The sequence below is a fragment of the Schistocerca gregaria genome, chromosome X (genome assembly GCF_023897955.1).
Source record: "Schistocerca gregaria isolate iqSchGreg1 chromosome X, iqSchGreg1.2, whole genome shotgun sequence".
NCBI classification, from domain to species: Eukaryota; Metazoa; Arthropoda; class Insecta; order Orthoptera; family Acrididae; genus Schistocerca; species Schistocerca gregaria.
Genome location: NC_064931.1, coordinates 281901196 through 281926196, shown reverse-complemented (window position 1 = coordinate 281926196; position 25001 = coordinate 281901196). Strand labels below are relative to the sequence as shown.

Sequence of the window (25001 nt, the reverse complement as noted above, 5' to 3'; positions counted from 1 at the left end):
GTTTCTATTCTCTTCTTGTCTAGACCATTTATCATCTATGTTTCACTTCCATACAGGACTACACTCCATACAAATACTTCGGAAAAGAGTTCCTGAAACTTAAATATCTACGCGATGCACCAAATTTCTCTTCTTGAGAAACTCTTTACTTGCCATAGGCAGTCAACATATTATATCCTCTTTACTTCGACCATCAACAGTTATTTTGCTCCCCAAGAAGCAAAACTCATCTACTACTTTAATTGTCTCATTTTCTAATCTAATTCCCCCAGTATCATTTAATTTAATCCGACTACATTCCATTATCCTCGTTTTGCTTTTGTTGATGTTCATCTTATATCCTCCTTTCAAGACACTGTCCATTCCGTCCAGCTGCTCTTCCAGGTCCTTTGCTGTCTCTGACAGAATTAAAATGTCATCGGCAAATCTCAAAGTGTTTTTTTTTTCTCCATGGATTTTAATTCCTAATCCATGTATATCCTATGTTTCCTTTACTGCTTCCTCAGTATACAGACTCAATAACATCAGGGATAGGCTACAGCCCTGTCTCACTCCCTTCTCAATCACTGCTACCCTTTCATGCCCTTCGACACTTATAACTGCGATCTGTACAAATTGTACATAGCCTTTCGCTCCCTGTATTTTACCCCTTCCACCTTCAGAATTTGAAATAGAGTATTCGATTCAACATCGTCAAAAGCTTTATCTAAGTCTGCAAGTGCTAGAGACGTTTTTGCCTTTTCTTAATTCATCTTCTAAGATAAGTCGTAGAGTCAGTATTGCCTCCTGTATTCCAACATTTCTACGGAATTTAATCTGATTTTCCCCAAGGTCAGCTTCTACCAGTTTTTCCATTTGTCTGTAAACAATTCGTGTTAGTATTTTGCAGCCGTGACTAAACAGATTGTGCGGTAATTTTCACACCTGTAAACACCTGCTTTTTTGGGATTCGAATCATTATCATATTCTTCTTGAAGTCTGAGGGTATTTCGCCAATCTCATGAATCTTGATCACCACATGGTAGAGTTTTGTCGTGGCTGGCTCTTCCAAGGCTATCATCAGTGGTTCTACTGGAATGTTGTCAAATCCCAGGGCCTAGTTCGATCTTTCAGCGCTCTGTCAAATGCTTCACGCAGTATCATATCTCCCATCTCCTCTACATCTACGTCATCTTCCATTTCCATAATATTGCCCGAAATTATATCGCCATTGTATAGACCCACTATATACTCCTTTCACCTTTCTGCCTCACCTTCTTTGCTTAGAAATGGTTTTTCCATCTGAGTTCTTGATATTCATACAAGTGGTTCTCTTTACTCCAAGGTTCTCTTTAATTTTCCTATAGGCAGTATCTGTCTTACCCTTTGTGATATTTACCTCTACATCCTTGCATTTGTCCTCCTGCTTACCCAGTTTCCACTTCCTGTCGATCTCATTTTGAGACGTTTGTATTCTCTTTCGCTTGCTTCATTTACTGCATCTTCCATCAGTTAAATTCAATATCCCTTCTGTTACCCAAAGATTTCTACTAGCCCTCATCCTTTTACCTGGTCGATCCTCTACTGCCGTTGCTATTTCATCTCTCAAAGCTACCCACTCATCTTCTACTGTATTTCTTTCCCCTGTATTTGTCAATCGTTCCCTAATGCTCTCTCTGAAACTCTGTATAACCTCTGGTTTCTGCAGTTTATCCAGGTCCCATGTCCTTAAATTACCACCTTTTTGCATTTTCTTCAGTTTTACTCTACGGTTAATAACCAATAAATTGTGGTCAGAGTTCACATCTGACCGCGAAAATGTCTTACAATTTAAAACCTGGCTCCTAAATCTCTGTCTTAGCACTATATAACCTATCTGAAATCTTCCAGTATCTCCAGGCCTCTTCCACTTATACAACCTTCTTTCATGATTCTTAAATCAAGTGTTAGCTTTGATTAAATTATGCCCTTTGCAAAATTCTACCAGGCGGCTTCCTCTTCCATTCCTTACCCTCATTCCACATTCACCTACTACTTTTCCTTCTCTTCCTTTTCCTGCTACTGAAATCCAGTCCCCCATTACTATTAAATTTTCGTCTCCCTTAACTATGTGAATAACTTCTTTTATTGCATTATACATTTCTTCAATCTCTTTATCGTCTGCGGAACTAGTAGGCATATAAACTTGTACTACTGTGGTAGGCATGGGATTCGTGTCTATCTAGGCTACAGTAATGCGTTCACTATGCTGTTCATAGTAGCTTACCCAGCAAATGTTTTTATTTTTTTATTTTTTTTATTCATTATTAAACCTACTCCTGCATTACACGTATTTGATTTTGTATTTGTAGCTCTGTATTCACCTGACCAGAAGTCTTGTTCCTACTGCCACCGAACTTCACTAATTCCCACTATATCTAACTTTAACCTATCCATTTCCTTTTTTAAATTTTCTAACCCACCAGTCCGATTAGGGGATCTGTCATTCCATGCTCCGATCCGTAGAATGCCATTTTTCTTTTTTCTGATAATGGCGTCCCAAGTAGTCCCCACCTGGAGATCCGGGTGGAGGACTATTTTGCATGTGGAATATTTTACCCAAGAGGACGCCATCATCATTTAACCACACAGTAAAGATGCATGCCCTCGGGAAAGATTACGGCTATAGCTTCACCTTGTTTTCAGCCGTTCGGAGCATCAGCACAGCAAGGCCGTTTTTGGTTCATGTTACGAGGCCAGATGAGCAAATCATCCACATTGTTGCCCCTGCAACTATTGAAAAGGCTGCTGCCCCACTTCAGGAACCACAGATTTGTCTGGTCTCTCAACAGATTGTCCTCCGTTGTGCTTTTACCTACGGTACGGCTACCTGTATCGCAGGGGCAAAAGGAAATTTCTTATTCATTTATCAAATCCTGTATGTTTCGACTATCCCTCATCTCTCCGTGTCTTGGGCTAAGCCATTCATCGCTGTACATAAACTATACCAAACACAGCTGATGTTCTGTTTATTACATTATTTTATTCATCTTCTCTTAGTGTTTTCCCTCTACAATTCCTTCCATAGACAAATATTCCGAAACACCTTAGCAAATGTCCGTCTACTACGTCCTTCCTTTCGTGAAGGCTTTCCACAAACATTTTTCACATCTGTATTTTTTAAACCGTTTTAATTATATATTTCATCTATCCGACTAATTTTTAGCCCCCTTCTGCAGCACCACATTTCAAATGCTTTCAGCTTCACTAAATCATGTTAGGATTATACCTGCTATTATTTCGTGGTCCAGTGAGTTACCTTGAAACACCCAACTTTTTTACCTTAGGCTCACTCTTCAACTCCATACGATGATGTGCTTCAGACGATCTGTCTTCAACAGTTGATGTGTTTGTACATTCAGTGTAACTGTAAGACATTTAACTATCGTGTGACTAGCTTTTCAGTGAAACTGAGGTTTTTCATACACCTCTTGCTTTTTTTTTTCATTTCTTTCCTGCGTATGCTTTCTCTTTCAGAGTCTCGATGCAGGAAACAGCTTACCGCCGTTACCTTCAGTAGCCTGTTATGGTACATATCTACTTCGGGTCTCCCTACCGGTAGATGTATATCCAAACTTTCTCGGAGTATAGACTCATTGGTGTATGGATTCATTAATCATTTTAACAGTTTCTGCGTTGACTTTTTATGATATACTGTGTATATAAGGGGCAATCAAAAAGTTACCGTTATGGTACATATCTACTTCGGGTCTCCCTACCGGTAGATGTATATCCAAACTTTCTCGGAGTATAGACTCATTGGTGTATGGATTCATTAATCATTTTAACAGTTTCTGCGTTGACTTTTTATGATATACTGTGTATATAAGGGGCAATCAAAAAGTTACCGTTCGAAGGCCGTCCAGTCCAGAGACGGTATGCCTATGAGGCAAAATCACGTTGAGCATTGAAACAATTATCCCACCTACTCACAAGATTGAAGATACCCGTTTGGTAAAGCGTCATGTCCTGCTGGGTGAAGGAGTCCGTAACTGCCTGTTGCACATCCTCGTCCGACGGGAATCACCAACCCTTCAAGGGCTTTTTTAAGGGACCGAAGGCGTGATAATCGCATGAGGAGAGATCAGGAATACAGAATTGGTGCTCGGCAGTTTCCCAATCGAGTTGAGGGAACTGATGTGCATGCTTCACGACATTTAGGATTTGGTGACGTGTGTTATCATGAAGCAGCGACACCCCTCGGCGCACCTTTCCACAGTGGTGGGTTCGGACAAATGTGCTACCTCATACACGTTCTTCATTTTCCGATAGATGTCTACCGGAGGTTATCATTCGGCATCCAAGAAAAGGGTAACAGCATATTGGTGACGTTTGTACGCATTTGATAATAACGTCGCCATAGTTCAAGTTTTTGTATTTACGGCACGCACGTCGGAAAGACACGAATGCCACACTAATTAGTTGCCTACGTGTTAGTGCTTATACACAGGCATCAGAGTCGCTCTACGTTGCGTATATCCTGCAGTAACGGACAATTTGTGGCCGCCATAACATTTAATGATCTTCTGATGTCTTGGTTTTTCACAAAATGTTATGTTTCCTAGAACATCTATTAAGGAAGCAGATTGCACTCTCGAAACTTCAGGCCGGGCGTTGTGACCGAACGGTTCTAGGCGCTTCAGTCCGTGTTGCTGTTGCGGTCGCAGGTTAGAATCCTGCCTCGGGAATGGATGTGTGTATTCTCCTAAGGTTAGTTAGGTTTAAGGAGTTCTAAGTCTAGGGGACTGATGACTTCAGTTGTTAAGTCCCATAGTGTTTAGAGCCATTTGAACAATTTTTTTCGAAACTTCTATTTTCGTAATTGTACAATTTTCGACCCTGTGTAACAATATTGGGACGTCCCTTCTTTTAAAAAAGTAATTAATGTACTTTTCTTAATTTGTATGATTGCTGAACCAGTGAGAAAATATGCAGACGATAAAGAAGCCAGGCATTGACGATGATGATGATGATGAAGTTTTGTTTGTGGGGGGCTCAATTGCGGGGTCATCAGCACGCTTAAAATGTCCCAGTTTGCACACAGTCCAATTTTTACACAGTCCAATTTAGCCACTGTCACAAATGATGATGATGATGATGATGATGATGATATGACGATAACAACACAAACATCCAGTCCCCGGGCAGAGAAAACCCTCAACCCGGCCGGGAATCGAATAAGGGACCCGTGATCTAGAGGCAGCTATGCTAGTCATTAGAACATGAGCTGCAGACAGCCAGACATTCTGCAGAATTTGTAGGCTAAGAAGACTACATGTTTGATCAAATTCGAAAATTTCACTAACCTCACAATATCTATAAGCGGGTTGTGGGTCCTTGCAGAAGAAAGAAAGCAGTTCCACCGTGATATGGAGGTGAAGAGTTAATGACAATACCGAGGTTAGTAGGCGAATCGCACCATTTTATCATAGCGGTGCGTTATTTTACAACAGCACCTTTTCTGTAGTCATAGCTTATCATCAATTAGGGATTGAAAAATCGAGTGTAGGATAATTTTGTTGGATTTGGTGCTGTTATCCACAGCATCTTTGAGTTAAATCAATGTACTAATTAGATTTCTGACGTTCACATCTTTGAACTGTTGCCTCCTAAGTATTACACTGCTGAGATTAACAAGAAAGATGCAGAGCAACAATTGAAAATTACGCGGAAATTGTCAGAATGGCATGTTTACACTCCAGTTGTCGGCTCTTACAACCTGAGTGCAATCGAACTGCCATTTGGCAGTACTGAATTATACAGACTTATTCATAACTACGCCGACGGCCTTGCCACAGTGGTTACACCGGTTTCCGTCAGATCACCAAAGTTAAGAGCCGTCGGGCTTGACTAGCGCTTGGACGGTTCACCGTCCGGGTATGCCGAGCGCTGTTGGCAAGCGGGGGTCACTCAGCCCTTGTGAGGCCAACTGAGGAGATAGTTGACTGACAAGCAGTGGCTTCGGTCACGAAAACTGAAACTGCTGGGAGAACGGCGTGCAAGCCCCATACTCTTCATATCCGCATCCAGGGACCCTTGTCGGCTGAGGAAGACAGGGCGGTAGGTCGGTACCGTTGGGCCTTCCGAGACCTGTTCAGACGGAGTTTAGTGTTTATTCACATGTACCTCTGGGGTTTCAACAGACGACTGTGCAAAAACTGTGAGACACACGGAAAAAGACGCATATCACTGGACAGGGCACCTCTCCAAGCTCCAACTCAGATTACACGTGCTCAATATGGGCACCGTATGTGATGTGAAAAATGTCAATACGGGCTTGTAACGTGTATTTGCCATAACGATAGCAGCACGTCATGGAAATATGTTTACTGGGTTGACTACCAGCAAGAGCTAAGTACACTCCTGGAAATGGAAAAAAGAACACATTGACATCGGTGTGTCAGACCCACCATACTTGCTCCGGACACTGCGTGAGGGCTGTACAAGCAATGATCACACGCACGGCACAGCGGACACACCAGGAACAGTGGTGTTGGCCGTCGAATGGCGCTAGCTGCGCAGCATTTGTGCACCGCCGCCGACAGTGTCAGCCAGTTTGCCGTGGCATACGGAGCTCCATCGCAGTCTTTAACACTGGTAGCATGCCGCGACAGCGTGGACGTGAACCGTATGTGCAGTTGACGGACTTTGAGCGAGGGCGTATAGTGGGCATGCGGGAGGCCGGGTGGACGTACCGCCGAATTGCTCAACACGTGGGGCGTGAGGTCTCCACAGTACATCGATGTTGTCGCCAGTGGTCGGCGGAAGGTGCACGTGCCCGTTGACCTGGGACCGGACCGCAGCGACGCACGGATGCACGCCAAGACCGTAGGATCCTACGCAGTGCCGTAGGGGACCGCACCGCCACTTCCCAGCAAATTAGGGACACTGTTGCTCCTGGGGTATCGGCGAGGACCATTCGCAACCGTCTCCATGAAGCTGGGCTACGGTCCCGCACACCGTTAGGCCGTCTTCCGCTCACGCCCCAACATCGTGCAGCCCGCCTCCAGTGGTGTCGCGACAGGCGTGAATGGAGGGACGAATGGAGACGTGTCGTCTTCAGCGATGAGAGTCGCTTCTGCCTTGGTGCCAATGATGGTCGTATGCGTGTTTGGCGCAGGTGAACGCCACAATCAGGACTGCATACGACCGAGGCACACAGGGCCAACACCCGGCATCATGGTGTGGGGAGCGATCTCCTACACTGGCCGTACACCTTTGGTGATCGTCGAGGGGACACTGAATAGTGCACGGTACATCCAAACTGTCATCGAACCCATCGTTCTACCATTCCTAGACCGGCAAGGGAACTTGCTATTCCAACAGGACAATGCACGTCTGCATGTATCCCGTGCCACCCAACGTGCTCTAGAAGGTGTAAGCAACTACCCTGGCCAGCAAGATCTCCGGATCTGTCCCCCATTGAGCATGTTTGGGACTGGATGAAGTGTCGTCTCACGCGGTCTGCACGTCCAGCACGAACGCTGGTCCAACTGAGGCGCCAGGTGGAAATGGCATGGCAAGCCGTTCTACAGGACTACATCCAGCATCTCTACGATCGTCTCCATGGGAGAAAAGCAGCCTTAATTGCTGCGAAAGGTGGATATACACTGTACTAGTGCCGACATTGTGCATGCTCTGTTCCCTGTGTCTATGTGCCTGTGCTTCTGTCAGTGTGATCATGTGATGTATCTGACCCCAGGAATGTGTCAATAAAGTTTCCCCTTCCTCGGACAATGAATTCACGGTGTTCTGATTTCAATTTCCAGGAGTGTAATTCGATGCAACAACACGGTGTCCTGGACGTATTACTTTTCTGTACGCCTTATAGTTTTTGCGCAATTGTCTTCTGGAACTCCAGAGGGACTGTACAATCGATCACCTAAAAACAACTCAGATAAATTCCAAGAGCATATACATTGTGTGCAAACACATACTTTTGCCAATTTGCCACTTTCCATGCAATCTCAACTGGTTCTCCATATCGTTCAATTTAATCTCAGAAATGTCATATTTATGGGACAATGTTTCAAAGAAGTAGACGTCTAAAAACTACACCAAACTCAAACATTCCAGGATTCCATTTAATGAACTTAGTAAGTACGTCACATCTGTTACTTTTTAACGTTGTCTCGCTGGCTAAGGAGATGCAGGCTGTCTTAAGCAGAAAGTGTTTCGCTAATGGAGCAGTGCACAGGGTGGATACGCGGACACAAAATAGTAGTCTCTATGACGACAAATGTGCTACTACGTGGCGTAGCAGGACCACCTATGTCATAATAACCTTATGTTCGTGAACCGCGCCACGAACGTGTTAACACGACATCTTGGTGCGACTGTATTGTAACTATCCGCTTCTCCTGTTCTACGTACATGGTGTTTCATGTCCAGGTAAACGCTCTGTCGTCTCGCTGCTCATGATCCAGTACCCGTGGGAGGCTCCGGCAATCGTTAACCTCCGGCCCATTGCTAGGACAGACTGTCATATGGCGTATCGAGTTTAGTCGATTAAGTAGACGAGTTAGGAACGGCGTTGAAAATAATCCTAGAAATGAGTTGCAACATTTAGCTCCCCAAGCAGGTGTTTCAGCAGCATCTTCGCACAGAGCTGTGCGCAAAGTCAAACTGAAACCTAAGAATCTGAAGCTTTGACTGTCTAGTTCAGATACTCTTGCTCAATGTTAGCATTTCAGCTGGCTATTTCAGTATTCATATCGTTTACAAGTTGATGTTCAAATGTTCTTTTTTCTGATGCAGCATCACTGCGTTTGTGAACTCATAGATCAATCGAGTTTGATGTTCTGTAAACGTTCATCACTTACATCTGTAGCATCTGCATGATATGAACAAAGGAGTGTGGTGTGCAGTTAATGTAACGTGATTTATTGGACCGATCATCTTCAACCAAAGCATTGCCTGTGATTGGGCTGTTGAAAATACTGCAACTTTTGTTAGAGAACAACTAACGAAAAGTCCTACGGTTATGCGGGATGATGCAAGAGCACACACCGCTCGTGCGTCTATGACAGCATTACGAGGTATTTTTGATGATAAGAGCCACCGTACCTGGCGTCGAGCAAGAGAATTCCTTTAGTTAATTCTCGCTTAATATCAATACATTACGTACCACACTGTCCGAGCAACGTCCCGTAGACCACGAGTATGTAGTGATGGGAGCCTTCCCCTGCCTACGATAGTATGATTCCCCCCAACGCTGCAAATCCAACACATAGTGGAGAAATTGATCTTCGAGCACTGTTGTGGAGCATCACAGCACTCAAATTCGAAAAGACATTACTTTCATTATATTTCTAGGTATTACCAGTCCATAAACGTGTCAGATCAGATGTCATTTTGTAATTGCATTTCAGTTAGCTGTCAATAACCGTGTCTCTGAGATATAAAATACTATTTTCGAAGTGCCAGAGACGAAATAAAATCTGCTCGTTATATATTCCGTCCACTCCCTGAAAATAGTGAAAAGTGTGGGGGATAGTTAGAAACCTAGTCTCACTATTGTCTGTTCTTTCGATTGGCGACGATCCAAATGTAAAAATACAAATGCACTATGACACAGGAGTTGAAGTAATGCTGTTAGGCATCTGTATATCTTCTCTTATCTATTAATGTCTAGACTCTAGAGTTTACCAGTTTTTGATAGACTAGAAAAACCATAAGTTAATGCTTCTGTGTTATCTGATACAATGTAAAGCCTGTGTCTCCAAACAAACTTTCCGGTCCGCACATTACAATGGTGGAAATGGACAGTGTTACACAGCGAAAAATTAATCCGATGTTTATCAAACTTGGTGAACATCTGCTTCATACAACATGTATTAAATTATAAAACTTTCATTTGATTCGGAACTACTGTCCATTATCAACATCAGCGCGAACTGCGAAGCCACGTTCACGAATAGCCTTTGGCGTCCACTGTGGCATGGAATCGAACAGCCTTCGAATGTCATCTTGAGGAAATTTTTGTTTTGCCCGAAACACATGCTGCGCCACTTAAGGGGATGGCAAGGAAGCTATACAATGTCCATTGCATCCCAGAAATGTTCTATGGATGACATGTCAGGGAACTAGGCAGGCCACTCAAGGACATATTTATGGCTCAAGGCGTTTTTAGTGTGAACTGTAGTGTGGAGTCTCGCTACATTAAGTTCTAATACGTCGCACCCAAGTCATGAAAGGTACGAAAACAGGGTTCTCCATTCGTACGACATAATGAAAAGCATGCAGACTCCAACCAACCATTAGAAAATCAGTCCTACTATCACATCCAATAGCTCGTCACATCATGAGATATATGGGTCTAGAGGATCTTTGCTCCCTGCAATCATTCACCAGATCATCCGAGAGGACGTTGGTCTCAATCCGACTATGACAAACAGAAGCGATACTCATCACTGAGAACCACAGAGTGTCACTGAATATCCTAATTCTGGTTCTGCAACATCGAAGTCTCTACTCTCTGTGGTATGGTGTTAGTGGTAAACGGCACATGATAGCTCGAAATCTCAACCTAGCTTCGAGTAATCTGATCCGTCAACACGTGGTGCCTGACTGTAACCACTGCCCGGCTTTCAGCTGTTGTCATTCTTCTGTTGTTCAGAGCCAGTCTAAACATCCCATGATCTCCTTGTGGCGTAGTCGTTCTAGAAGCACCGGTGATATTTTTTCGCTCCCCACTGTTGTTATGAGTCCGCCACCACTCACCCTGCCGTCAGTGCACGACACAAAACTGACTCTATGATCGGCCGCTATGATACTCTCATGCCCCATATCCCTCACAACAGCAATTCGACCTTTCTCGACGTCCTAAAGATGACGATAAAACGTCCTCTCCGCATACTGTTTGTGATCCCCACCTCAAAGGTTACAGTTATATTAGACACACCCAACAGCTATCACGTACTCACACAATTCTTCAGCTGAAGGAGTGCTTTTACCCCACAGTAACGCAAATCAGTATCAGTTTGGCATTACTCGATAGAGTTCATAAATTTAGAGAACATTGTCTGTGGAGCAGAATGATCTGGTGCTATACTTTGCTTAAAAACAACAGTCGAGATCGCAATAACTTTTGTTTGTTTATGGCCGGTTCGGCTTATGTTAAAGCCAGCCTCAGATTTTTTTTTTTTTTTTTGGGGGGGGGGGGGGGGGGGAGGGGCTGGGGGGCCTATGGCGGTGTCTGCACCTCCTGTGTTTTTCTCGTCATACCACGGCCGTACATTGTAGACTGCACAGTGTACGATCGTGATATCACGTGAAAAATCGAGGAGCCGCCAGCACCAGCCATAAGGGCTAAAAAAAATCTCAGGCTGGTTTTAACATAAACCGAAACCGGTCATAAATAAACAAATGTTATTGCGATCTCGACTGTTGTTTTTAACCAAAATTGGATCAAGGTGTTCGGGCAGTAACATTTTCCATTTCCATCTGTCTACTCGCTTTTCAACAATTAAGACAGGGCCGCCCAAACACTGCACAGTGTACAGACCTGCGAATGTGCTGCACATGTGCGCACGTGTACGACAGCGAGCGACAGCGACATCTGTTATTAGACATGTGTCCTAAATGAACGGCGGCGGCTCCACTTCTCTGTGGTACAAGCAAGAGCGCAACATATTCAGTCTCATTTACCCCTGGTGACCGTAATCTTAACAGAGAAGTACTCAGAAATGCAAGTACTATGAAAAAGCAAAGGACGGGAGATCTACGTTCTCAGTCGTTTAAAGATGACTGGGAACTGCATTTCTTTTTTGTAGCCGTTGGTGGAAACTGACAGTGTTAGCTGTGCGGCTGAATAATAGGCGACCAGCGTAAGTTTTCAATTGAAAGACACTACAATACATATCACAAAGACGAGTGTAGTGTACTCAACAGTGCAGAACGGCAAGCAAAATTAAATGTCTTTAGGAAACTGGATGAGATACGTCAACTCGATTTTACTGTACGTCAAAGTAACTGATACTTCTTGAACTCTTAGTTTCTTGTGTTACATTTATGTCTGTTTCACTGTACTCTGTACAATGTACTGTTTTCAGTTTTCCAGAATGACAACCACACTAAATCTTCACTGCGAGTAAGTTTTAAAATCGCATTAAGAATTCCACAATCTGGGAAACCCTTTTCCGAAGGGGAGTTTGTGAAAGGGTGTCTGACTGATGCTGCAGAACTTGTGTGTCCCACGAACGTTAGCAGGTTTCAAGAAATCAGTCTATCCAAACAAACAGTGACAAGACGTATCACTGCTATGGCCGGCGATCTGCACAGGCAGCTAATAAATGAGGCTAAATACTTTGTTGCTTTCTCTGTTACGCTCGATGAAGCAACAGATCTTACAGATACAGCCCAGGTTGTAATATACATACGAGGTGTAGATGACGCACTTTGTGTAACAGAGGAGCGACATCTGCGCGTAGAAACATGCACTACATGAACGCTGACGGCTGCGGCATGCACGCTGTGACCCGGAAGTTGCACATGTGCAAGAGCACCGCACGCGTGCAAAATTTCTGGCCGGCCCTGAATTAAGACCTCTATAGTAGCTCACAGTCCAGTGTTTAGAACTGTGAAATAGTTTCCAGACTGAACGATGGAATCTTCACCTTGGTGTACTGTGTTTCAGCTGCCGAACCTGACCGAGATCCACGTGGCGGGCAACAACCTAGTGTGCCACTGCGGCATGGCATGGCTGCACACGGTGAGCCCGGAGCCGGTGCTGTGTCGCGAGGAGAACGGCACGGAGCAGGCGATGCCGGAGGCGGCCGAGGAGTGCCCGCCAGTCATAATGCCTACGTTCCCGCCTACAATACTGAAACAGCTGTCGCACAACCTGACGCTGCGCTGCCGCGCCGTGGCGTCGCCGCCCGCCAAGATTTCGTGGCGCCTCGGCTCCAAGCTGCCCGTGGGCCGGCCGCTGCTGCGCGTGCGCGAGTGCGTGCGCGGCGGCCGCGCCTGTGTCGACGAGGACTCCACGCTCAACATGCGCTACCTGCACATTGACGACTCCGGCACCTACTACTGCATCGCAGAGAACGCGGCTGGCTCCACACGCCGACCAATGCACCTCGCCGTCAGTGATGTCCTGGTACGCCTCTACCCGATCGCCGTCACCTCCAACTTCGTCACGCTCTCCTGGAACATGACTGGCGGCGGCACAGGACATTACCTTTTGCGCTACAACAACCAAGTTATCCGATTCCAGGTACACACACACAGTTTTTAACCCAGTCATCCATTTTAGTAAATAAAAACTATTTCAAAAAGTTTCATCGAATTTCAGAAGACGATGCAAAGATGAGCGAAAACATTGTGTTTACATCTTTAGCAGAGTTTTGGTCCACCTTTTAAATGCAAGGCAGCAGCGCTTTTGTGTGGGGTGGGTTCGATAAGACCTCGGTATGTTTCTATATGATGCATTCGCACAGCTCATGTGCATTAAGGTCCAGTGGTTTGTGTACGCGGAGCTGGCACCAGATGCGTCCGAGATGTCCTTCGGGTTCAGATCAGGCGAACTTAGTGACCAAGATACTATCACACTCTTATAACAACTGTAGCACCATTATGAACTTGTGGTAAAGATGCCAGCTGTAGTGGCCGAGCGGTTCTAGGCGCTACAATCTGGAACCGCGCGACCGCTACGGTCGCAGGTTCGAATCCTGCCTCGGGCATGGATGTGTGTGATGTCCTTAGGTTAGTTAGATTTAAGTAGTTCTAAGTTCTAGGGCACTGATGACTTCAGAAGTTAAGTCCCATAGTGCTCAGAGCCATTCGAACCATTTTTTGTGACAAAGATAGTTATACTGCTGGAAGATGCCATCGCCATCGGATGAGAAATCAAATGGTTCAAATGGCTCTGAGGACTATGGGACTTAACTTCTGAGGTCATCAGTCCCCTAGAACTTAGAACTACTTAAACCTAACTAACCTAAGGACACCATACACATCCATGCCCAAGACAGGATTCGAACCTACGACCGTAGCGGTCGCGCGGTTCCAGATTGTAGCGCCTAGAACCGCTCGGCCACTTCGGCAGGGTGAGAAATCAAGCTTGAAGGGATGCTGGTGGTTCGCAATAACGTTCACATAGTCCACCGCTGTCATGGTGCCTACGATAACACGCACGGGTCCCACGGAAGCGAAGATGATAGTCCGCTATAGCATAATTTCCCCCATTGGTGTGATTCATTCGACCAGGTGTCTCATTTACACTGATCCACAGTCCCGTTTCCATTACCACCTGCCCGTTGTAGGGTGAACTGCTGCAGAGCCTCACGTACAACAATGTGCACTGTACGTTGTACTCCAAAGAATTTGTGCGTGCACTCTGTCCTCAGATCTGCCACAGATGGCCACCGCCTATCCTACTTTACAGAGCAGACAAACCCACATTCTCCACGTTCTGTGGTGAGACGTTCAACACCTTGTAGCCTACTCGTGGTTTCGCCATACTTCAAGCACTTCCCATAGATGCTCACCACCGTAGCACGTGAACAGCTGAGCCTACCAGCTTCGCCGTTTCTGAGATGCTCGTTTCCAGACGTTGACCTATAAGAACCAGCACACTGTCGAAGTCACTACTGTCAGTAGTTTCCCACATTTTCGTCCCGTATCGTCGTTTCGTCTCTGCTCTGCTTATAAACTTCCCTTATCACGTCACGTGCCCATAATCGCCTCAGAAGGGATTCTCTTTCGTGGTGGGTTGTGGTTGCTGTGTTCTGGCTCGTTTAAGTATCTACTGCATGAATGAAGATAAAAATTTGGGGTAAATTTATACTTACGCATGTACACTAAACTTTTACCTTAGCACCACCTGCCATATCACGTGGTTATCGGTAGTGGTCTCCCTGGTATAGATGGCTCGCTCACTCGTTCATAATGCACTGTGCTGTGAAGATGGTGTTAACACAGTAGCAAAAGAGTGTTTTGCGTGCTCCTTTTCGACACATCCTATGCAATTAAAATTGTCACTTTGAGAGTACAGCTATGTTTCTCCTACAGCGTAAGGGGCGTATGTGGATCACTGGCCTCAGAAGTCGCTTAATCTCACAGTATGCAGTTTTCTTTTTGTGGGAATTTATGGAATACTATCTGTGTGCCTCATCCTTCCAACTATTAGGGTCAGCTATGAAGCAGCATAGCAACAGCAATCAATAGAGTAACTCCACACATTCTCGCAAATGTATGGAACGAGTCTGACCGTTGTCTGAAAGTTTGTGGTGTGATATACAAAGCCAGAAATAGAATTCATTTGCCGAATTAATCTTGCTACCTGAAAGTGGAAGTCGGAGGGCTTTGAATCATAGTCCTCCAGGTTAAGAGTAAAATGTTGTAGCTATAACGCTCTGTGTACCCGATCAATCTTCGAGTTTTACTGAATGATAGTCATATACAAGAATTAGTCCCTATAAATTTCATACCAGCGGAAGACTGCTCCTATCGGAGCACAAGAAATGAGAATATGTTCCTGTTTATTTAAAAGATTCTGACTAGAAAGTGGGTTACCAGCTGTCTCATTCTACCTTCCTCGGCGCCTTTAAAAATTTTCCCGAAGAGTTTGGCATGCGAACATATCCGCGCAGTTTATAATATGCAACTCACCTGAAACACCCACAAGCCTCATTGACTGTAACTCACTCACACCCCCTAGTTCACTGCTGCGCGGCGCTCATACCCACCCAGTCCTAGTTGCCCTTCCCGGGTTCGATTCCCGGCGGGGTCAGGGATTTTCTCTGTATCGTGATGACTGGGTGCTGTGTGATGTCCTTTGGTTAGTTAGGTCTAAGTAGTTCTAAGTTCTAGGGGTCTGATGACCATAGATGTTAAAGTCCCATAGTGCTCAGAGCCATTTGAACGAAGCCTAGTTGCCCTTTCTCACTCCCTCACCCAGCCCCACTTACTGTCACTATCTCTTTGTGTCTCTCCCTGTCATTGTGTACCGTGTCACAGCCACAGTCTCCTTCGATCTGTCCTACTACTACTGTCTCCCTCTCGCTCTCTCTTACTGCTACTATCTCATTCCTTCCTTCCCACTGCTGTTGTCTCTTGTCATTATCAAGTTCTTTCTCTTCCTCGTTGACATCGTCATAGATTATGTCTCTTATTCTAACTGGCTCTTACCCACTTCCCCTTTCTCTTCCTCTTTATTCCTCCTCTCCCCTCCCCCCAGCACTGTCTTCTTCACTATTTTCGTTGCACTGTTCTGTCACTGTCAACTAGGTTCCACTGCCGCTGCATCCCTCTCTTTCACTCACACTGCCATTGTCTCTTTCACTGTTTCTATAAGACAACAACTGTCTACAGTCTTACAGTATTTATTACTTTAGCGTCTCTTTGCCACTGTCACTGTCTTCTCTCCCAGCATAAAAAAGCGCGAATATGCTCGCCTGCCAATATTTTGGGGAAATTTTTAAAAGTTCTGAGGAAGGGAGCCTGAGGCAGTTGTTACCTCACTTTTCAGCCAGCGTCCTTTAATTAAACAGGAAAATATTCGCGTTTCTTCTGCTTCGTGAACAACACCTTGGATCACTGCTTCTCGCTGCAGTTTTTACGTTACTGCACCCATTGCAATAAGTACACCTTATTTTGTTTTCGTAATAAATGTTTTTGGTCTATATACAGCCCATTAAACCTTGTTCTCGAAGACGGCGTCGCACAATTAAGACAGATTCTGGAGTTGCTCATACGCTATTTACTTATTTACTTCCTGGGGATTTTTGGTAAGAGTCCTCTGACGGTTGCTTTGTACGCATATGAACTGATCTTAGCTTTATGATGTGACTGGGGTTTTTCCAAATCGCGAAACACTTGCATAAGCGCCAGTTTGCTTGAACACAACACTGAAGATGGGGCTAAGCCAACTCTTGTTGCTATTTCCCTACTCGAATAGCCTTCCCGATGCAAAACTATAATTACTGCACGTTTTTCAGTTCCAATCTCCTGCTTCCGTCCCATTAAGACGCAATACGGTATGAACCTGTTCACGGATATGAACATAATCTTATATGCACCCAGTGTATTGCAAACGTTTGCCTAGGTCAGTGCGGCGGATTGCTATCTGAAATGGCCCGGGTTCGATTCCCGGTAGGGTCGGAGATTTTCTTCGCTCGGGGAGTGGGTGTGGTGTTGTCCCCACGTTTCAATCGTCATCACTGACATTCTACTGTTGAGATGGCTATATGAGCACGATTTTCATCAAGCACTGAAGGTCTTCCTGAACGTGGAGAGTCATTACTGTAAAACAATCCTCCTTAAAGCGAAAAAATCATTTACTTATCGTGTTTTGTCCAATGGCATTGTACCCATACGCGAAGCAAATGTTTCTGGCTGCCTACGGTGCTGTCACCCCACTATTGAGCTCAAAGAGAAGAATACGTCGACAATGTTCTGAGTTCTCCACTTGGCACTCCATTTTCTAGCATCCACAGATCCACACACTATCTTTAAACGACGTAATGACAATATGTAAACATAAATAGCAAGAGTGAATTACAAATAAAAAATGAAAATCGATGAATGAACCCATAGCAACCGGAATATCAACATGTAAAACAAAAACGCTACAAGCTTATGCACCAACGTAACACATTATCAAATACGTCATCTTGGGATTTTATTGAGTCTAAAAATGAGAAGACCTTTCCTTAGTCACAAATATGGTGGATTGGAAATGTGACAGCCACGGTCATAATTTTCCCACACAGATTTTTTCGTGCAAGACCTTAAAACCTGTTAATTCTCCCCATTCCTCTTGCCCTCATAACGTCAGTTCTAGATGACGAGCAGTTGTCAGGATGCTATTAGGAGTTTTCTGAATGATGGGATTGTAGCTGTTGGGTCGCTAGTAGCCCGAGTGCAGTCCAAATGTCCAACACATCACTGAGTTCGATATGAGAACCTAGGCTGTCCGGTAGAAAATGAATAAGCGCGTGTAAAAAATTCTGATGATTGACAATGTGTGTTGTCGACAGGTGGGCGTGCGCATCCACTCCTACACAGTGCACGGGTTGAAGCCGGGCACTCACTACCACTTCTCGTTGTGCATCGAGCGCGACGGCTACGTGTTCGAGATTGGCAGCACAGAGCTGACGACTCGCGAGGACGGCTTCATGCGCACGCTGGGCATCAATCGCAACTACTCAACGGCCATCTCCCTGAGCGTGATGGCCGGCGCCTTGGCTGCGACTTGCGCCAGCGCCTGCCTGCTACGCATCTACCGCCAGCGCTCACAGCTGCGTTGCCCGCCACCCACCAACCTTGCCAGTGTCTCCTTCATCGACATGCCGGTCGAGTGCTCCATGGCTTCACCCCCCAGCACCGAAAGCTCCTTCATAACCAACTACCCGTAACACATCGCTCTCCCTCGCTTTATGTGTTTACCCCTACACAGCATATGAATTAATGTATTCCTATGTGTCTTTTCCCTCTTCCCTAAGTGTCGACAGAATGTCTCCACAAAGCAACACCTAAACAGACTACGAAATTCACTTACAAATAGAAAGATATTTTTCAAACTTACTATGACAATTAACAAATGTTATCCACATAGCCGTGGGCCACAGTACTGAGACTTTACTTCGAGATTTACAGGTAACGGAAAAAAATGGAAAATGTCAATTTCTCACTCACTTCAAGTCCACAGAAAACCTTTAATTATCTTTTAGGGGGTCTTTTCCTTGACCGAACCACGACTCATTATTGGCGTTTACACTATCTACCGAGTGTAGGAAATGAAACAGGAAACTAAAAAATACATGAACGTGGGGATTTATTTCCTATAGCACAAAAATATTCAGTTCCAACCGCGACAAAGTAACATTTTTACGCACAGAACGTTTTCCCTGTATATCACTTACTTGTGACATTTTCGTCGCTAACATATGGCGGAATGAGTGCTTAAAACCAGGATTAATCAACGAGCCAAAGAAACAGAGATATAGGCGCTATAAGAGCCGAGGGTTTTGTGTAACAACACGATCTACCTAGTCCTAAATAAATAAAAGTTTAGCCAGTCATTTTGAGAATGTAGTGTATCTGAGTTTCTATGTCGAAAAATGTTCCCTATTTTCGGTAGAAAATTTGTTGTTTATCGTCAATATGCGACTGCCGTAGCGTTGTCCATGAATGTTACAACCTTTTAAAAATTGTTTTCTCTCTGCTTTAAGCTAAACCGACCAAATAATAAACTCTTGTGTGTAAGAGGCTGCGTTATATACTTATATTTTGCAGATCTATCTCTGTATATATATTTATATAAATATAAACTATATTTTTGTCTAGAACACATTCGAAAAGTATCCCTTCCCGGGAAGTGTAACAGCCAATGAACTTGAATTGTTGCTTTATTTCAGGGCAGTATAGATGTGTGCAATTTGCACGGTTGTACGTATGTCTTCTTCATAGTTCTCGGAATTAAAGGAATTTTAACTATTATAGACACAGTTAAGAAATGGAGAAGAAAAATTGCCCAATTCTCTGACCAGTCCCTGATATTTAGATCTCAAACTTAATCGTATGTCTATGTTAACCAGAACTTTTAAGTGATAGTACTTAAAAATACGTATTCCGTATTCTGATACTTACCTTTACTGCAAATATTCCACCGTCACTCTGCTTAATATCTGTTCCAGAAGCCGCTGGTAAACCGAAGTAATGCATAAGCTGTACACACTAGCGTCTAGATGACCGAACACGTCGCCTTTGTGAAAAATATCAACATACCCTTAAAACGTAAGCGTACATCTTCGAAGAAATTCAAGATATAATTTTCATTATTCTTTATTCGTACACCAAAATTAAAAGATGGAAAATTATACCGTGCTACTTCTGTTGGCGATTGTATACAGGTTTTCTCTTCTGATTTACTGGACAGGTTGTTGATTTTGGTCACGTTCAGTGCAAGAACATTATTTCTCGCGGTTCAGAATTTTCCTTATAGAAAGCAACATCTAGCTATGAAGCAAATAAATTACTTTTAATTGTCTTGTCGCTATGGAATATCAATCTTCGAAGAACGCTTTTCTACTTCTCCGTTAGCAGTTCCTACTATACTTCGCTGGAGTAGAAAAAGGGTCATTAATTTTACTACTAGCTTTCGTTAAGTTAGTTTTCTATGAGAAGAAAACGTGCTCCCTAACTCGCTATAAAGAAATTAACATGAAACATTCACATCTAATTTTTATAATGGTCTCAACATTTCGATTATAATTCTTGATTTCGTTATAAATGCAGAATTCCCGAACGCATACACTACCAGGTGGACACGCTGCACTACCAATCCCTTGGAAATAACTTTCATTCTTCCTGACTAACCGAGACTATGCATTGTAATGAATTACATGCATTAGGTACTTATATTTCGCAATAGCTGACATTAAAAAATTTGCATATGATTCTAAAGAACCGACGCAGGAGTATTGCTGTAGACAATGGTGACGCTATCGAAATTCGTCATGCCTATGAGCGACCTCTTTGAAAACGGTGAACCTTATACTGAAGTATTCCCCCGCTCCTAAAACGATATTTGAACGACCGTCGACTGAAAGTTGATAATAATTGTGCAGCGTAAGACTATTTTTCGATGCAACTACTTAGAAAGTACAATAAATTACATCAGGCATTTTATGTACTCACATAACCGTCCCTCCGGCCTAAAATTCAGAAACGTCAAGAATTCGGAGTACTTTATCTGGCATTTACGAAAAGGCTTCTTCCATAAAATTGTTATTAAGAAGTAACTAGTACGTTTCCTGGAAGACTTCGGGCAATAGTCTCCAGATTAAGGATTTGTAGACTTTAACGAATAAAATAATTTTTAAGAGAAAATAAACTATTTTCCGCAGTAGCTTCCTTTTGTAATGTCGCATAGCATGTCAAACATGTTCTCTACTGTATTTATAAACTCATGTTATTGGCACAAGCCATATCTACTGGGAAATTTAACTTTCAGACTAATAACTGCATTTATATTGAGATAATTATCCTAATGTATTCCTATCAAAATAAAACTCTTTATATTTCGGAAGACCCTAAAATTCCTCACTACGATATCAATAACGAGAGCGTTTTTTCTATTTTCCTTACGTATAAAAAAAAGTGGAATAGATGTAACTACACAGCACCATCCCCACCTCCTTTCACGCATCACACACTATTCCCACAGCACTCACTTTCTTCTCCACCCAAATAGTCGAGCAAGGTACTGCCTGCCTTTTTATCTACTACATGGCGAGAACAACAGAGTACTGTTAAAAATTAATTAAATGGTCTCTTGACGATTCATCTAAGAACAAATAATTTACGCGTTTTTTTGGTGCACGTTCCATTTTAGTCAGAAACCACAGATCACTAAAACTTGTCTACACGAACATCAAAGAAATTTTAATTTTTAACAGTATTTTTGAACTACTACTGTTTGAGATCATTTTATTGCATCGTATATTTAACGTGCAAATGTAATTACTCATAATCTGAATTAATGTAACACGAAACTGCTGAATGGACAACTTCATACAGTCTGCTGTACATCTCCGAAAATATACGAGGGTTGTCCAGAAGTAAGTTCCGATCGGTTGCGAAGCGGACACCACAGTGAAAACCCGATGAAGCTTTGAGCGGCGAAGATGTAGAGAAGTATCTGGAAAGTGTAGCTAACTGTTGCAAATGAAATGTTTCTGATTTTCACTGTGGTTTCCATTTAGCGACCGTTCGGAACTTACTTTCTGGACAACCCTCGTATTCCCCAGTGGGTTCCACTCAAACATATCATCAATTCCCGGAGTTTTAAATTAATACATTCCTATACTAAATGATATTTATTTACACTAATAAACGAAGGGAATTTTTTCTCACTACGTACTCTAAGGAAGTCCTCTTCCGTTAAGTCATTCCGTGGCATAGTTATAACACGAGCAAATTTTTAAATAAATCTTGACATTCTTTTGTCACGAGATGTGTGCGATATGATTCAAACGACTTACAAGTTTTAACTCCATCGCTCAAACATTTTAGTGGTGACGCAATGCACCTGCATACTGAAAAACCTGAAGAAAGAGGAAAACAGAGCTACACTAATAGGCGAAAAGTTAGGCCAACTTTTTAGTTAGGAATCTGTTCTGGATCTGAAAATGTCTTTGCGAAATCGTAAGTAAACTAGGTTTTGAAATGATTACTAGTTTCCTCTAGCACGTGAAGAAACGAAGTACCTTACGTACTTTTCTGGGCCCTTCGTCCCATAACCAAATGCGACTGACAGCGAACTGTCGTAATTTTCAGTATGTGTTGTCAACTAAGTACAGGAGTTCACGCGCCATTCGAGTAGGAAGGATTCTATTCTCTACGAAGAAACAAAATAATTAAAATTATAGAAATAAACATAGTCAATTAAAATGAGTGCAATTTAGAGATGTGTGTTTACTGTCTAGTGGTCACGACGCCTGAATTTATCTTAATATATTTTGAGAGAGATCCCGCTGGTCCTGTGTACTGGAAGCACCGGCAGACCTCAGTTTACCAGCATTTATGAACTTTTTTGTGAATGGTTCTAACTCAATTTGCAGCCTGAAACAGTTACTAATGATTAGGAGTTCAAAACACTGAATTAGTTTAATGATTCCTGTCTACACAGAAACGTTGTGTTTAATAGCAACTGATAATAGCAGATGAAACCTTCAAAGAGGAAATTTTCCTAGCAAAATAAATGAGACTGTCCTCTGACACATTTATTATTTTCTTGCGATTTAAGGAAGCGTAGGTAATGAAGCATAGAGAGAGTCAAAATATGGTTCTGGAAGTAAATATAAATATGTCAGCTGCTGATATCGTTCTAATTATCAACATTGTCAGATATACAAAATCTAGAAGTATTATATCGCCTATGAAATGGCATGTTTCTATCTGACAATTCATCGATTTTTTGAATCCTAGTGTTCTATTTCCTTTTGAGTGCAAGCTTTCAGTTATTTTCAACCTCGGTATTACGTCTGTCCTGTCACTCACTTCTATGTTCGTCGTCCCAGTTACACTACTGTTAGGTTATCGTTCTTCATGTTTGCGATGGGTGTATATGACTGGCTGGCTTACATTGGTTACAAAAATCATCCCGAACAAATTCTGCTTGCAACCACAGACAGTAAACAAGAAATTGTATGTGAATCACCGTCTTCAGCCATTGAGGCACTTGAACATAGAAATGCTGTATTGAATTTGAGTACCCATCTCGTCTGCACCAGCAATATATTCACTTTCAGTCTATAATGTAGTTTTACCTATTGTTAGCATCATTGTACTAGAGCTTGAAGCACATGAATGTCTATTCGCAATAGTGTCCTGTTTATCTTCACAGTATTCACCCAGTAACCGAGAGGAATATTCCTGAAAATCATTCTTAGTAGTAAATACGTGATCACTGAAACTCAAGTATATTAGCAAATTATTTATCATAGGTCAGGACCAAATTATTTATGCTTGATCCAGTGTGAAAAAATGATAGTTCTTTCTCCTTCTACGTTTTGTTTAGCTAATGCTTCTTCTTGTCCACCTCCTCATCTCCGTCTTCCAATTTCTTCATGTTCTTCACCTGTTTTCCTTTAGTTTTATTTCTCCCGATTATTTAAATAAATTACCTTTAGAGAGAGCACAATTCGGAAATACGCAATATCGTAGAGCTTTTAGTGGATGAAAATAACTATGTCCGATGTACTTGACAGATGTAAAGTGAGCTGGTTCAGTCGACATTAAAACTCCTTAAATGTCTCACGTTTTTAACCTAAAGAAGCGACACAATTTTATGCTCTTGTGGAGATATAGATAATTTGATGTTTGTTCAGTATTCCATAGCACAAGGTGTTTCTATTTCTCTTTAAATATATATATTCATGTATGAGTATTTAACAAACTTATTTAAAGGCCAATATGCTTTGAGAGACTCTGTACTTACAAAGAAGTATTAATAAAGAGTTTCTCACACACTTCCCTTCTATGTCTCAAAGGTAGGGTCCAATACTCAAGATGCACTGAAGATATGCATATAAATATTACAATCAACATGAAGTATATAAATGATATCCTGAATATTATATTTGTGTATGTATTTCGACGTAAACTTCTAACATGTTTCAAGAAAATGGATGTTAACAGTTTTCCTAATGATGCTGAACAGCTGATTGTGATATGACTTGGTTTTTTTTTAATATGATGGTTTTGATATGGTCTTTTTAGCATTCTGCAGCAAGACTAAATAGTTAAGTGTCGGTCAAGGCATATAACTGGCTCGCTGCTGATCTGCTAAAAGACACAAAGTTGAGATTGCTGCATCTGTATTCCATATTATTGTATAAATGTCTATGTATTCTATCAATAAAGATGTCAGGCAACTATATTCTGTGTTTTTAACTAGATATATTCTTCAAATGACAGTTTTGCATGAATGTAGTACACAGTCTCAAAGATATACATGCATTCAGGTAACTGCTTACAATTACGTATCACATACCATTCACTAAATACTTGGCTTAGGAAGTTTCGTATAAGAAAAAGAATTAGTAACAATGAAGTATACAGGTTTACGAAACACACTATATGGAAATATTTTTTTCTTTATCGATCACACTCCTTAAAGCAGGACGCAGAAGAGTTTCTAGTGGTATGAACACCACAAACATTTATTTTGTTTAACTGAAAACTAAACAAATTGAAAGCCAGGACAGTTGCACATACGATGAAGTCTTGACCTAACATCCTTAGCCCGGCTTTCACCCTGGAACTGTGTTTCAATGTTTCCATGATATCTTGCGGTGATATCTACTACGATATTAATTTCTATATCACACATATTGTCACATAGAAGAAGGTGTAATTAGATGAATGACGAACACTAACTTCACTTAACGAAGTAAACCTTCAGCACTTGCACATACAAGAGCGCGGAGCGAACTGCCTCCGGCCAGAACACGTACGGTATATATACAGTTACA

The 25001-nt window shown here is 42.7% G+C and overlaps 1 protein-coding gene across 1 annotated transcript in view; it reads left to right on the top strand.

The window, feature by feature from the left end:
• LOC126298031 (leucine-rich repeat neuronal protein 1-like) overlaps positions 1 to 24404 on the top strand; it is a 274823-nt gene extending 250419 nt beyond the window's left edge. Inside the window, exons 4-5 of the mRNA XM_049989352.1 lie at positions 12656 to 13234; positions 18000 to 24404. Coding sequence (XP_049845309.1) covers positions 12656 to 13234; positions 18000 to 18377 — 957 coding nt within the window. The 3' untranslated portion in view covers positions 18378 to 24404. The remainder of the gene's footprint in view (positions 1 to 12655; positions 13235 to 17999) is intronic.
• The last annotated feature ends 597 nt before the right edge of the window (positions 24405 to 25001 follow it).